Source organism: Macaca thibetana, chromosome 5, assembly GCF_024542745.1.
Source record: "Macaca thibetana thibetana isolate TM-01 chromosome 5, ASM2454274v1, whole genome shotgun sequence".
In the NCBI taxonomy this organism is placed as follows: Eukaryota; Metazoa; Chordata; class Mammalia; order Primates; family Cercopithecidae; genus Macaca; species Macaca thibetana.
In genome coordinates, this window is record NC_065582.1 from 23,019,455 (window position 1) to 23,035,549 (window position 16,095).

Consider the following 16,095-nt stretch of genomic DNA (forward strand, 5'->3'; position numbering starts at 1 on the left):
TTTAAAAAATTAACATATCATGATTGCATAATGTGTGTTAATCAGTATTATTGTATTAATTAATGTATTAATGAATGACTCAATTAAGCTAATGTGTTAATTTATATATGCATTAACGTCTTAATTTTAGCAATGCTATAAGATATATAACAAACACTAACATACACTAATGTTGTTCCCATTTTAAACATAAGACATTGAAACAGATTTTAAATAAGTTCATAAGGGCATAGAGCTAGTAAAGAGCAAGACTAATACTATGGCTATGAATAAAAATATGGTTAAATAAAAGTAATACTATAATAAAATTATTTTGTATAACATGTAATTAAGCATGCTAATTTTATATCAATAACAAATAATACACAGATGATTTTAAAATTAATATGACATTATTTTTCTAGATAAAGAAAAAATAGTATGACATATATTGTATCTATATCAGTTTATAATCACTTGAATTATAAAATAAACACAACAGAATGTGGCTGTCATATCCTTTTGGGGTACCTGAGCAAATTATATTTTTTCCCACAATCACACTGGATATACTCTATGAGCACTGTATGTTTCAGTGGCCTTTAACCTCTTCCCACCCTAAATGTACTCCACCAAGAAAATTAGTCTTGTTATGTGAAATGACAGTGGGTTAAGTATGTTTTTGTATCTGAAGTAAGCCAAATAAACAGCCAAATGAAATAGAAGGTAACAACACTAATGCAGAAACTGAGAAAGGAAAAAAAAAAAAAAAAACTGTCAATAACTAGAATCCGAAAATATTAAGATTAATGGCCTGTGAAAGAATGGTAGAGTAGGCTCGATGTGAAAGCATAGTGATGTCAATGAATCAGACAACCCCTCTGAACAGCTGTGCCTCCGGTGAAAAGAAAGGAAATATTTGTCATCAGGCACTAGGAATCTGAAAAGTAATCTACAGGTCCCTGCAGTAGCATGGGGTAATAATATCATTATTATGGTATAGTGTTGATGCTTTTGAGCTGCTCTTGCATGGGTCTGGTGTTCTGAATTACACTACATCTGAGCAGAGGTCAGGCAAGCCCAAAGCTGAGACCCTTTAATAATAATTTCTGTCTAACAATTTTAGAATTTTAAGTATTTAAAATACAAATCTTGCCTTGTTCTTGCTGTTGGCATTGTTCACTCTTGCTCCTGTTAGCTTGCCTCATTTTGTTTATTAGTTTATTTGTATTGTATTGGTGTGCTCCTTTATTTATAATATTTATTTAATTGCTTGTGAATTTGAGTTGGCCGAACAAATTCTGTGGAATCCTTAGAAGTCTGAATTCATAATAGATTTCTACAGAGAATGTATATATTGAGGCTTCCAAGTATCGGGAGAATCCCTTAAATGTTCTCAGCTCCTTAACAGACATCAACTGTATAATATATATTAATGTATGAAGTATTTAAAAATTTAAAAATGATATTGAAATATTCAAACAATACCAAATATACTTTCAGAAAAAAAAAACTCAGCTTTTAAAAGAACCAAATATCATTTATTTAATTAAAATATTATTTAATTAAAAATTAAGTCAGTAGATTAAACAGCAGATTAGATGAACTTGAAGATAATGAACTACAACTTATATATATGTGTGTGTACATGTATATGTATTATGTATGTAACATACAATAATAAACTGTAATATATGTATGTATCATATATATTACATGTGTGCAATATATGCAAATATTATATATATATTATATGTGTGTACATGCATACACATACATGTTTCTGACAAATTACCCAAAAAGGTAGAATATATAGACTGTAGAGTAGAATGAAAAAGTATCCAAAGTTTAATATGAAATATAGAAAGAGTAATCCGAAGTAATAACACAGAGAAAATATTAAAAGAGAATTTGGTTGAGAATTTTCCAGAAGTGATGAAATACATGATTCCACAAGTACAGGAAACACAGTGTATACCAAGTAAGATAAACAAGAAGAAACCCAAGTCCAGACACATTACAGTAAAATGAGAGATTACCAAAGTAAAGTCCATCCAGACAGAAAAGCCATATGACCTACCAAAAATACCGTACCATTATACCAACAAAAAGTATTCAGCAAGATTAATGTGATGCAAAAAACGGTGGAAATGTACACTTACAATATTAAAAGAAAATTTTTAAAAGTTCAAAAGCCAGTATTTCAGAAGGAAATACTTTCTAAATCCATTTGCTACATAAACGTCCTTGAAAAGAGTACACAGAACAAAAGCTGTCAGTGCCTCTGATTGCATGATGTGCAAAAATGTGAGTGAACCCAGGAGATCTGCCTCCAAACAGTATCTGACCTTTGTTTCCACATCTTGGCTTCTAGAGAATGTTCCTCTACGTAGGCCACTCCATCAACAGGTATTTGAACCAAATCTGTTCAATTTATCTCATGTAGCCTTTAATTAAGGATATCATGGAGAGAACTCTAAGCAGGAGGATGATACAAACCTGCAAGCAAAATTTATCTCAGCAGTGTCTCCGACCCCCCACTCCAGGGTCTCAGAGCCAGCCTCCTGGAAACATCACATACATCATCCAGATCTACCTTATATATCCAATGTGACTTTTGCCTTACGTTTTTGTCTTGGCCTTTCTACTTGGCCTATGGAATTAAGTCAGGTACAGCAGGATACACTAGTGATTGCATAGATGTCACTACTTGACCTACAGAGAGGCGTCTTGGACAATTGTGTCATCCAAAATATCTGGTCAGTGGACTGGGACTGACCTGAATGCCTTTCAGAAACAACGTCCTGTCATTGCTCACTTCACTTCACAAAATTTGTTAGTGAAACATTTATTATCAACTTTTCTAATGCATACCTCCTCTTACAAAAAGAACTTCTTGCATGGTGTCCATAAGTAATGAGCCTGGTGTCACACTTGGAAATATGTCACCTGTGATAAATTAATTTTAGAGAGAGCTCCTGAGTTAGCTGAGGGCTACGTTATCTACTGGTGCTGTTTCCTAAAGTAGATGAGGGTCTCTAAGACCACCCCTGAAGTGTATGTCACTCTATTTTCAGGACAAAAGCAAGTTAATGCCTGGTTTCCTTTCCGGAAGTACAATGCTAATAGTGCATATGGTGCCCCGGAAAGAAAGTGTTGTTAAAACTGATGTGACTCTGCAGGTGGGACCTATATTGTTCATGGAACATAGATTGACAGTATATCAAATATGGCTCTCCAGCCTGCTGTCAGATCTCAGGTTTCCCAATTCAGTTAGAATAATAGACTCTACTCCTTGTTTTTGGAGTGATAGCTTGAAGGAAGTGTGCCTAATTTGTCTTGGTTTGTCTAGCAACCAGACTGGTAGCATTCATTCACCCCACAGAATGAGAGGGGAGGTGGTAAAGACGTCTGATGGTGTTGACAGGTGATTTACATGGGAGGTTCAGGAGCTGGTGCCATCTCTTGTTTCTAGACTTCTCTGGTAAGGTTAAGTGAAATGGAAAAAGGAGGGTCTGGGGAAGTCAGATCCAGCACGCAGTTAACTTTAAGACACTTGCAACATTTTGGAAGACACACAAGGGCATTTTCCTTGGGGAGCAAAGATGTCAGCGTGGCTTGGAAAAACAAAAGCTCATGAATGTTTCTTGTCCCTCTATTTATTGCAGAGTCTAAGGTGTTCCCTCTCCAGGAATACCTGGTGTTGTTCGCCTTCTATCACCACAAGATTAGTGGGTCCCATTATAGTCACTAAAATTTTTCTTTCTTTCCATCAACTCCTAAACTTTACACAAGAACATTGTGTCCATAAGAGTCTATTAGGTGGGACAGGGGAAGTTTTATAAAGAGAGACCCATTATGTTTTCATCTGTGGCCTGCGTGGACTACTGTCAGTGGAATCAAAGAGCAGTGTGATCCACAATTGAGTTTGAATCCCTAAGGCTCCCTTTGGACAGGCTGCCAACTGGAGGGTGCAGCAACCAGGACAGCCTGCAGTTGCTGTTAGGGGAAGTAAAGAGAACTCCTCAATGTTTAAAATAGGTATATATAACCTCCTTTCATCTTATTCACTACCCAGGAGCCAGTGAGAGGGTATACTCCTTTTCTGGGGACAGCAAAATTCAGGGACCAAATTGCCTTACTAAGGTGTGTGAACCATGTAGGGGTGAGGGAGGCAAAGACATAAATCTTTTTGAGTTTATTTTTTAAGAGCCAATCCCGATGCCTAACAATATCAGATTCTTGGGATGATCAGGAGCATGGAAAGTGCTTAAATACCTTGCTGGTCAACCCATTACTGAATAGATTTGGTGATAAAAGGTGAACTGTTGTCAGACTGCAAGTAGTCCAAGGAGCTAACATATGACACATACTAGTTTTAAATAGTACAGTGATGCTGTCAGAGTCAGCTGGTAAAACTGGAACAGCGACAGCATTATCAGAAAAAGTCTCAGTAGAGATTTGTAGCTAAAGGTGCTCATTAGGGTTGTGGAACCCCACAGATAGGAGATGTGACACAACTTGCTGGGTGGCTTCCAAATCAGCCTGTTGGTTTAGTTGACTTGTCAAGGACCAAGGAGAATGCCGAAGTGGGGAAAATGCTCTCTCCAATACCCAAAGAATGCAATAAGGTTTTGGGTCTATGTTTTGGTGACAAAAATCAAAGAGATAGTAGTTTTTCTTCACTGTTGGAGAGATCAGCATTGTAAATCCACCCACATAGCCCTAAGAAATATAGTATACAGGGGCCAGTAGCGGTGGCTCATGCCTGTAATCCCAGCATTTTGGGATGCCAAGGTAGGCAGATCATGAGGTTAGGAGTTCGAGACTAGGCTGGCCAACATGGTGAAACCCCATCTCTACTAAAAATAAAAAAAATTAGATGGGTGTGGTGGTGGTCACCTGTAATCCCAGCTACTCAGGAGGCTAAGGCAGGAGAACTGCTTGAACCTGGGAGGCAGAGGTTGAGGTAAGCCGAGATCATGGCACTGCACTCCTGCCTGGGTGATAGAGCAAGACTCTGTCTCCAAAAAAAAAAAAGAAAGAAAGAAAAGAAATATACTGAACAGATGCCAAACTTTGTTAGGGTTTATCAGTTATCTCTTCTGACAGAGGTGTAATAATACTGCAGTCAGAGTCATTGAGATTGAGACTTTGGACTTGACAAACAACAGGGTATCATCTGCATAGGAAAAGTTGTAGGCATTTAAGGTTTGTTAGCGTTATCCACAGAATTACAACCCATATATGTATATATCGAGAGAGGGTGAGAGAGATAGAGAGAGAGAGAGAGAGATGAGGAGATTTATTACAGGAATTGAGTCACGTGGTAATGGATGCTGACAAGTACCAAGATCTGTTGTCTACAAGCAGGAAAGTCAGGAAAGCTGATGATGTAATTCAGTCCGTGGCCCAAGGTGTGAGAGTCAAGGGACAGATGGTGTAAGTCCCAGATGTGAGTCCAAAACCCTGAGAGAAATGAGTGCTGATGTCAGAGGACAGAAGATAGATATCTCAAACAGAGAGGCAATTTGCACTCCCTCGGCCTTTTTTATTCTATCCAGACTCTCCACGAATAGGATGATGCCCACCCACATTGGTGAGAGGGTCTTCTGTACTCAGTCTACCAATTCAAATGCTCATCTGTTCTGGAAACATCCTCATAGTCATGCCCAGAAATAATGTTTGACCATCTATATGGTATCCCTTAGCCCATTCAGATTGACACAGGAAATTAATCATTGTATGAAGTTATATGCACCTATTTGTGGCAAACGATAAGAGGTTTCCACCTCCCACAAGGAAACTTCTTTACACATGGATCTTGGCTCACTCATGGTAGGGAAGAATCTCTTCTACCGTTTACCAGACAAAAAAGTACAAATACATAGCACATCGCTACCTAATGTGAATTCAGATGTGGAAGCAAGAATAGCATGCATTGAATTGGCCCCAAAAGCCTCACATGAAAGTTCATGTTGGCTTACATTCCTTATTACCTTTCATAGTGTAAACCCTGCCCAAACCCTACCAGTTGAAACCTGTGCCACCTTCTCCAACAGAACCAGATATGATAGTGACTTGGGTTGGGTGCCTGCATCCAATACAGTCTTAAAAGCTTGAGTCACTCCCTATAGCAAAGTTCTTCAGTATATGGGAATGAGTGTACTGGGCCTTCTGTCTCACTTGGAGAGAGAGAAACCTTGAACCCACTGTCAAAATAACAACCCTTCCTCCCCTTGCCCAGAGATGAGTGAGCAATAACTGACCAAAGTGCCATTGGAACACATTGGAACAGTCTGAACCAAACCTACTGTCCAGACATGAAAAATGTTTTTTCTATGTTAGGGAGAGGGTCTTGCTCTGTCACACAGGCTGGAGTGCACTGACAAAATCAGACCACTGCAGCCTGGAATTCCAGGGCTCAATGATCCTCCTGCTTCAACTTCCTGAGTAGCTTAGACTACAGGTGCACAGTACCAGTCCAGCCCCCCCTTTTTTTTTTTTAATTTTTGTGTAGAGATAGGATCCCACTATGTTGCCCAAGCTGGTCACAAACTCCTGGCCTCAAGTTATCCGCCTGCCTTGGGTTCCCAAAGTGCTGGGATTATAGGCATAAGCCATTGCACCCAGACTAGGCTTGAAACTTTTAATAACAGAGAATATGGGTGAGCCTTTCACTACCCTTGTTCATGATTTGGGTGATAGAATTCACTACTGGGTCTTCTAATATGGTCTGTGGGACCTCTGTTCTTTCACTTACAGAAAGTCACTTTTCAGCCAGCATCTCATTGTCATTGCCAAAAACCACTAGAATTGTGAAGGGTCTGAAAATTTTATCCTATTTGCAAGATGCTGCAATTTCTTGGAGGTTGGCAGAAGACATAATACCCTGGGCCAGAAACAAAGGAATATTGTACTTAGACACTATCTCTGTCTTGCAACTGTATTTCCTAAAACAACAAAATTGAATAGATAATACAGAACAAAAGGCTGTCAGTGTCTCTGCTCCCACAAGGTACAGCAATACATTGGGTACTTGTCCCCAACACTACACAATAATAGGGCAGCTCTATTAATATTAGACAAACTAGATTTTCACATAAACACCACAGAAAATGGCAGAGAGAATTATTACATAATGATGAATATGTTAATTTAACTGGAAAATCTGATACAATAGTTCCAATCATGGAAGTATATAATAAAATAGTCTTGAGATATATAAAGCAATTTTTACAGGGACAAACTGTCATATCTCATCAGCACATAGTGAGATATTAGTAATCTTAGTAATTGATGGAGCTACAGGGGAAAAAAAAGTTAATCTTTTCCCCTGCCCTCCCTGACTCAAAGTAAATCAGAGGGACCCCCGATTGGTGAAGAGGGGAAGAGTTGAGCTCTCTAATATAGTCCTGATGGTAAACTCACCTGTATTTAAGAACATGGGCCGTGTAGTTGGAAAAGTTCCTAGAATTTTATACTGCAGAAGAAGGCAGCAAGAATGTAAGACAGATTCTATTGCACATTTAAGAAAATTGGTTGAACATATAACTAAATGTAAGTTTCTCATTCACGGAGAAAATATTTACAAACATGGAAAAAGGCAAGCGGCAAAGAATGCTGATATGTTGGATTGGCATTGGGGAAGGTAATCTCATGTGCAGTCTTTTGACCCCCACTCATCCACATAAAGATGGGCCATGAGCCTGGAACACTTCCTTACCGAGAGATAGGAAGGCCACACAGCCTGTGCTTGTATTAGCACCTTGTGTGGGAGTATCTCTTCCTGTTTCAAATGTAATGAGTGTTCCTTTGTTCTGCTTAAGCATGCACTTCTGTGGCCCCCAGGCAGGCCCAAAGCTTTCAGGATTTCAGATTCCGTATAAGAGAGGTTGGGTCCCTCTACTGCAGCAGGAAATGGGTGGGCATCAGTTGCCTTGTGTCAGCTGCTGGAGGGTCCATTAGCCATGGGTGGGGGCAGGGTCCGAACACATTGAAGCCCATCTTGCTCTGTCTCTTCCCCAAGTGAGTAAAGCATTGTTTCTTCCAGGGCTGCCTTGTGAAAGTTTCTCTTGGTGACTCCCATGTTAAGATGCAATAGACTGAAGTGTGTAGGGTTCTCCCCTGAGATTGATAACCCAGAGTGTGTTCCTCTTGACAAATGGAATTGGAGAGATCAGTATAATCTCATGTTGAGTATATTGTGTGTTTCTTAACAACATAAATACACAAGGTGCCTATAGAAATGGTTCCAGACGTGTTTTTGTGCATGCGAATCCTAGAAAAATCGTTATTGTTTTTTACAATATTTAATGTATTTTTAACCTTTGAATGGTTAACTAGTTAATGTATTTTTAACCTTTGAAAGGTTAACTAGTTTGTTTCCACTCTCTCTGTTTCATGTTAACCTCATGATTCTTCCTTTTTATAGTCACTTTTCCTATAGAAACTTACTCTTAATGTTTTAACCGCTCTGATTAACAGTTCCTTCCTCTTCACTATGACACCATTGCCAGGACTTCTCCTTCCCAAATGTGTGTTCTGAGCCCTGGTGTCAGATGTACAAATTTTCTTGAAGTGAGTAACCGAGGGCATTTTAAGGCTCAGGAAATCATGGCTTTTTAGGTTAATCCCTCAGATTTACTCAAGGGGAGACTTTACTCAGAGGAAACGCTACGTTTTATGTGTTCGTATAACTGTGTCAAAGCTAAATTCACCAGTTCTTGCCCGTCTTTCACATTTAGAAATCCCAAAATGTACTATTGCTACCAGTGCATAAAACGGCTTGGGGACCATTGATCATTTAACATGTATCTTGGTTATAAAAATAGTACATGTTTTAAAATAAGCCCTTGGTATTTCTTAAGCATAATAAACAAGGAATTTCTTCATGTTTTATGTATTTTAAAGCAGTTAATATAACAATTTAGTTATGTAAACCACATAGACATTGAAATGTATGTACAAGCTATCACACGTCAGTATTTTTATGTTTGGGTAACCATTGAAATCATCTACTGCTTTGAAGTGTTCAAAGTCTTTTCTCTTGTTAGCTAAATTTAACCTTCTGCCCTGAATCTTTCTGCTCCTTACATTTTTTTTTTTTTTTTTTACAGTGTATCCCTTGTTGCTTACTTCCATTCTTTTAAAAATTTGACTCTCATTTATATCTGTAAAATTAATTTCTTCTGAAATGCTATCCTCATGACCTTCTACTCTCATCTTATTTTTTATTATTTTTAAGAACACTTGTATCTCTTTGAAAAATCCTATTAGTTGTTATTTGACAAAGCTTGTATTATATACTAAGACAAATAATTAAAAAGTAAGGTAAGAGTAAGTAAAAATTATTTTATTAATCACATGTATCATACAAATCATTAAACAACATATTTTTATAGGTTTTATTTTACTTGAAGCTATTTTAATTGAAAGCAACATGAATCCATAATAATTTAAACAAGAATTTTGATTTGAATGACAAAGTTTAATTAAACAAATAAAATCAAATTATTATAAGATAAACCTACTAGCCTTTTGATCTTTCAATTTTTAAAATTTATTACCACATTTTGAAGTTTAGGATCATCCATGTGTCCAGTTGTTTTCTTTTGGGCATTTTCTGATATGCCACTACAGGCTGTTGTGAGCTTTGTGTCAAATGCGAAAGTTTTGCAGAGTATTTTGAGATGTGTTTAGCTTTGGGAGAAAAATAAAATATTCCTACTAATAATTCCTGTTTGGAAAATTAGAGATATACTGGTCCAAAGGATATAGTACATATGAGAGAATGTGTTTAGCAAGCTAAGGTTTAGGTATAGTTTTGTTACTTATTTTCCTGGCAGTTCTCCTTGGTCGGTTAATCTGGTTACCAACTGGAGCAGTATTTTAATTTGTCCATGACTACATGACAAGGATTGCGCACTTACTAGCCTGGGTTGTAGTGTCCTTACTTCCCTCATCTCAGCTTAGTTAGCTTAAATTCAACTACTCCTTTACAATGCCCAGTTTCTAGATGCTATCTTGAATGCCTAAAGTTTGAAGCATAAGGTATAATGAAAAATTAACTTGCATATCTGTGAGCATTAAAGACTGCTTGAATTAATAATTTTAATATTCTCAGGACTCTGTGGGTCCATTTCTCATTTTCAGTTTGCCTAGGAGCACCTATGCTCACATCTCTAGTGTTGTCTTTGCAAGGGACTTGCCTCTCTTCCCTCTGATTGAATTAAGAAAGCAGGAAAATGATTCTCACCTGCTCTGTGGTACAAGCATTTCTTTCCCTGTGGTGAGGCCAGTATGATATATTATTAATATAACATTTTGTGATATAAAAAGAAGTTTTTTGAAATCAAGTTTCTGGTGAGAAAAGGAAATGCTCCTCCAATGACGCAGGGTGGTATTCCGTGATGAAATGTAGAGTGTTCCAGAGAGAACAATGGTGTAGTGTCCACTGTGGTGCAGGGGTTCTTAACGCTGTTACTGGGGTTAACTTCCTGTGTGTGTATGTATGCTACAATTAAGGCATTTCTGTGTAAATGATATATCCTGATTGGATGAACAAATGGATTTAAGGCTGGAGTCTTCATTTCCTCTTGTGGTTATGTTTGAATGGGAAACACCATTCAATAGGGATCAGAAGAATCTTAGTGAACGGTGTTTTCTTGGGAAAGGGTTGGCTGCAGCTGAATATGAGGAATGCTGTTTATGAGAGTTCAAAGCATGGCTTTGATATTGGCTATTTACGGCATTAAAAATATAATACATTAGTCCGTCCAAGATAGATTAAAATGGGGAATAAAAAAGTGATTCATGACATTCCATATTTTCTGATTTTTTTTCACTTGAATGAAAACTTGTATCGCTACCATAAGAAAAATAACATTGCTGCTATTTCTCTGCTGATTATGTACTTGTTCTACATTAGAACTATAAAATAGTGCTTGAATACCATTTCAGCCATATATTTTTTATCAGTTGCATAAGCTTTCTAAACTTCATTTGAAAAATGTATTGTAAAAATATGTGCATCTTATTTTTATGATCAAAAGAATAATACATCTAAACTGCTTAACACAGTGTTTGACATATAGTGGTGCCTTAACAAAAGTAGGCCATTGTCAACTGTATATTTTCTTGTTTTAGCTGGTTTGTATTTTCTGGTTTCTCTAGATAATTAAGTTGGTTTGTAGAATTGTTATTGGCAGTTGGTTTGTAGAATTGTTATTTTATATGGATTACTTTAGTGAATGCCCAAGAAAAAATTCCTAATTCTTAAGGGAAATATGTAAGAGAGGTTGAGAATTGAATTAACCCTTTCATTGCATTACAGTAGACTAATGCCTAATCAAGGCTTCTCAATCTGGGCACTGTTGACATTTGAGGCCAGATAAATCTTTATTCTATCAGTAGGGGCTGTTATGTGCATTGTAAGATGTTTAGCAGCATTCCTGGCTGCTAACTAGTAGATGCCAGAAACAATCACTCTCCCGTCTGCCTCCAGTTGTGACAAACAAAAATGTCTCAAATGTCCCCAAGAAGGGGGGAGCGAGATTATCCCCAGCTGAAAACCTCTGCTCTAATATATCAGGGCCATGATGATTTCATCAGCTTGAAAACTGGTAACAACAGCCTGTCCCAGTGTTTGCTGACACTGAAGGTGGAATCTTTTTCATATGCTGCATTTTTGTCCAATAGTATGATCATATTTTCTTCTTCAATCCTCTTATTAAACAAATGACTATAAAATAACTTTCTGTGACTAGTGTCAAAATCATCTGCAGGCTTGCTTTTCACAAGAACTCATAACTTAAGTGATCTCAATACTCAGGGTCTTAGATAATCAGGAATGCATTAATCATGTCTTTCACTACATTATTTGCGTTTTTTGGTAATTATAGACTAATGAGCTTGGCCTTTATGTGATATTTTAGTTCACATATACCTTTATAAATATTTCAGCTTTGTAGTAATTAAGTAAATTGAACATTATTAATTAGAATGCAATCAGTGGATATAGCTAAAAAATATTTGAAAGTAGCATTTTTAATGTCCTGATATTCTTTGAGTAAAATTCTCCATGGAATTTTTTTCCAAAATTAATTCATAAGTGAGTAAAACTAAGTAGCTTTCTGATAAAAAGTAGCTAAAATCGTATGATTATATACAAAGGGCGTATTTGCTATACATCTGATTCTGTTATTCTTCATAGAAATGCATAGAAAAAAAGTTGTTGATTAGAATCATTCTGAAATCATTTCACATATGAAGTAACTTTTGCAAAGCTATAATTTTATCATTTCCTGAAAATCATAAAGACAGCTTTGAAATGTTTAAATTGTAATTTTGAGAAAGAAAGCTAAAAGGTGAAACATATTTTTATGAAGAATTAACCAAATTTTTGTAAAGATTATGTAATTCTCTTGTAAGTTATTTTTCTAGTGCCTAACGAGTAAAAAATGACTCATCAACTTTTGGGCAGAAAATGTGATTCCTGTTATTAATAAACTAATAGTTGTTGTATGTTTGTTTTTCATTCAAGTATTTGCCAGGCTTTTATGTTCTTTATATTTAAAAAATCACTGCTAAATAAACTACATTTAAAGCATAAATGAGTGTGGTATAACACATGTATGAAGGGAGATAAACATATATTCAGATGGTAAAATTTAATATTTGCTAAGATTAATATTGACTTTTGGCTTTGTCTGCTCATATACCACTAACAGTTGCTCCTGAACTTTTCTTAAATTATGTCATGAATCAGAATTATTATATGAGCCAGTTCAGGGTTCTGAAATATTAAGTTAACAGAAGTTACAGTGCAGAATATTAAATTTGAAGTTCCAAACTTTCATATAATTCATTTGGCTTTCACTAAAACATTCATAATTGCTTAACTATTTATGTCTACTTTTGATTAGATATTGGACTTTTTAATTACATTTAAAAATGCGCTGTGATTTTACTGACAAAAGCATTTTTTTTTCCATTTTTGAAGCATTAAATAATGAAACATAATGATACCATTGAAAGTGTTTTGTTCTCTTGAAAGGACCAATATGATTTTACTGATTTTACTGACAAAAGCATTTTTTTTCCATTTTTGAAGCATTAAATAATGAAACATAATGATACCATTGAAAGTGTTTTGTTCTCTTGAAAGGACCAATATGCTACTATAAACTTGTTCAAAGTCCTTAACAATTTTTAATCATTTGTCACAAGGCTAGTTAAGAATTTCAACTGTCCATTAAGGAGTTACTTGACAAGAAAAAATAAAAATATTGTAGAGACATGAGTAATCTGAGTAGCTATTGGGTGCATTCAGTGCTTCTTGATATCAGCTGAAGCGGAATTAAATTAGTCACTGGTGCATTTGTCGATTGGAGCCAGAAAGTCTACCCTATTTAATTTTAAAATCATTTTCTCTGAGTAAATTATGGCAGTAACCACTAAAGAAGTCATATTACTTTAGTTAGCAAGATCTATTTCTTTTAGAGTAGGAAGATAATTATTGACTCTTAAAAGATGGAGCACACAGGCTCAAAATAAAGGGATAGAGGAAGATTTACCAAGCAAATGGAAAGAAAAAAAAAAAAAAAGAAGGGGTTGCAATCCTAATCTCTGGTAAAACAGATTTTAAATCAACAAAGATCAAAAAAGACAAAGAAGGGCATTACATAATGGTAAAAAGATCAATGCAACAAGAAGAGTTACTATCCTAAATATATATGCACCCAATACAGGAGCACCCAGATTCATAAAACAAGTTCTTAGAGACCTACAAAGAGACTTAGACTCCCACACAATAATAGCAGGAGACTTTAACACCCCACTGTCAATCTTAGACTGATCAACGAGACAGAAAATTCATAAGGATATTCAGGACTTGAACTCAGCTCTGGACCAAGCAGACCTAATAGACATCTATCTATAGAACTCTCCATCCCAAATCAACAGAATATAAATTCTTCTCAGCGACACATCACACTTATTCTAAAATTGACCACATAACGGGGAGTATAATTTTTAATCATGTCAAATATGCAGTTATAAAATATTATCTTAGAAATAAATGAAAGATACTTAGGCTTAAAATTCTACCAGGAGTAATGTTTACAAAAAAAAAAAAATCAAGCCAAACACAACTAAAACTAAACTAAGAAGTTAGCAAACAAATGAAAATCTCATGTGTCATAATATTTTTAATTGTTTAAGAGTATTCAGCTTTTACTAGCATTTACCGAGAGCCTGGTTCATGATAGCCACTGCATGGAGAAAAACTGGCTGTTTGCTTCTTAAAACTCTGGAAATTAGGTATCATTACCCCAGATTTTTAATGGGAAAATTGAGGCTAAAAACATTTGAGCAACTAGCCCCATCACTTTTAGAAGATGGTACGCAGAAAATTTAGATTCAGGCATTCCTCTCTTCTAGACCACTTATTTATCATTTTCCATTACATGTGTGGTGGAATCAGAAATGCACTGTCATCACCGTCTTAATTGTTTTCAATCCTGTGGTCATACAAGCACCACAGGAGAGAAGAGAGGCATGCTATACTGTTTTATGTAAAACAAGTGAAATAAAGTCTGGGGCTTGTAGAAACATTCTTAGGTGACAATATCTTATTACAAATGCACATTAATTCCAATGTAAGACCTATGGGAAATTCAGTCTAAAAACCATTTGCACACAAGGATTAGAGAGACACTAAGCACATCATCACACCAAAAGTACATGTGAAATATATATGCACACAGAGTATATTATATAAAGGCTACATAATTATTTGATTTATTTTGTATGTAAATATATATGTTTGTTCTCTATGTGTATGAATGTGTGTTGGAGCTATAGTGCTATGTTTGTGGGAAACCACAAGAAACTATAGAACTATTTGACAAACACATCAATTTACAAATATATATTTTATAATTCTTTGCCTAGGGTGATATAAGATGGGCCATTTGATGCTGTGTAAGCCACTGGCTAAAGACTGATGCATAGAGTCTCTGTAGCCAAAACTTAGAGTTCAATAAGTAAGAGAAGACATGCTTACTTAAGTAACCAAAACCGAGATTACATTTAAGAAGCTCAAGAGATGTACTGTCAAACTCTATGTAATGCCTCTCTCCATTTGATTCTAAAATTTTCTATTCATGTCATGTAATAGATCTGGCAAACTAAGAAGGACTTTTAAAACTACTATATTTCTCAGTGATTGTTCACTAAAATGATACCAAGGCAACTGCGTTTCTGCCTTCTTTACGGAGCAGTGATACACTACGTAAGTGTGTAAAACTGCACTTTAGTATTGGAGATGTATTAGCTCATGGAAAAATCTCCAAATTATATGCGTAAAATTACCTTTCTTTCTAAAAATTTCTTGAGTTTCTGCTGATATAACTAAAGCATTTGAATTACTTTCTTTTCTCTTTTTATACAGTGCAAACTAGAATATCAGGCATGTGTCTTAGGAAAACAGATCTCAGTCAAATGTGAAGGACATTGCCCATGTCCTTCAGATAAGCCCACCAGTACAAGCAGAAATGTTGAGAGAGGTAAGTGACAAAAATATATTTATAATTTTACATTCATCCCTCTCTACTAAAATGTTTTGCAATAAATGTTGTCATTAAATACACAGTGAAGTTTGTTCTTATAAAAATGCCTAATATCATTTATATTTTTATTGAAGATATTTTCCTGTTAGTCTCAACTATTATAGCAAAAAATGATTTTCTATAGATTTATATTTATTTTGATAGTAATAACTAGATACTTCTTTCCTATGTGCTCATCATATAGAAGAAATCTAAACCAATGCATTCTGTAAATAGTTGTGTCTAAAACGTGTTTTAGATCTATATTTTTCTTTTAGAGCAGCAAACTGATTATTGATAAACCAGTAATTAAGTTGTTTGATCAGATCTGCAACTGCTCAATTAATACTAACCATTTTAAATAAAGATGTCTGCCCCATGTATGCAGTTTGTGTTTCATAATTTCCTGTGTAATAATTTTATAAGTTAAACTTTTTTTTGACCAGATGAAGTCTTTAATCATTGTTTTCATTAGTTTACTATCTAATAAAAATAAAATGCATTT

At 35.5% G+C, this 16,095-nt stretch overlaps 1 protein-coding gene across 3 annotated transcripts in view; it reads left to right on the top strand.

Annotated features, from left to right (window-relative positions):
- The window catches only part of SPOCK3 (SPARC (osteonectin), cwcv and kazal like domains proteoglycan 3), a 482,197-nt gene that overhangs the window by 328,858 nt on the left and 137,244 nt on the right, over positions 1-16,095 (top strand). For all 3 annotated transcript variants that reach the window (XM_050791745.1, XM_050791747.1, XM_050791746.1), the window contains one exon: positions 15,434-15,548. In XM_050791745.1, coding sequence (XP_050647702.1) covers positions 15,434-15,548 — 115 coding nt within the window. The remainder of the gene's footprint in view (positions 1-15,433; positions 15,549-16,095) is intronic.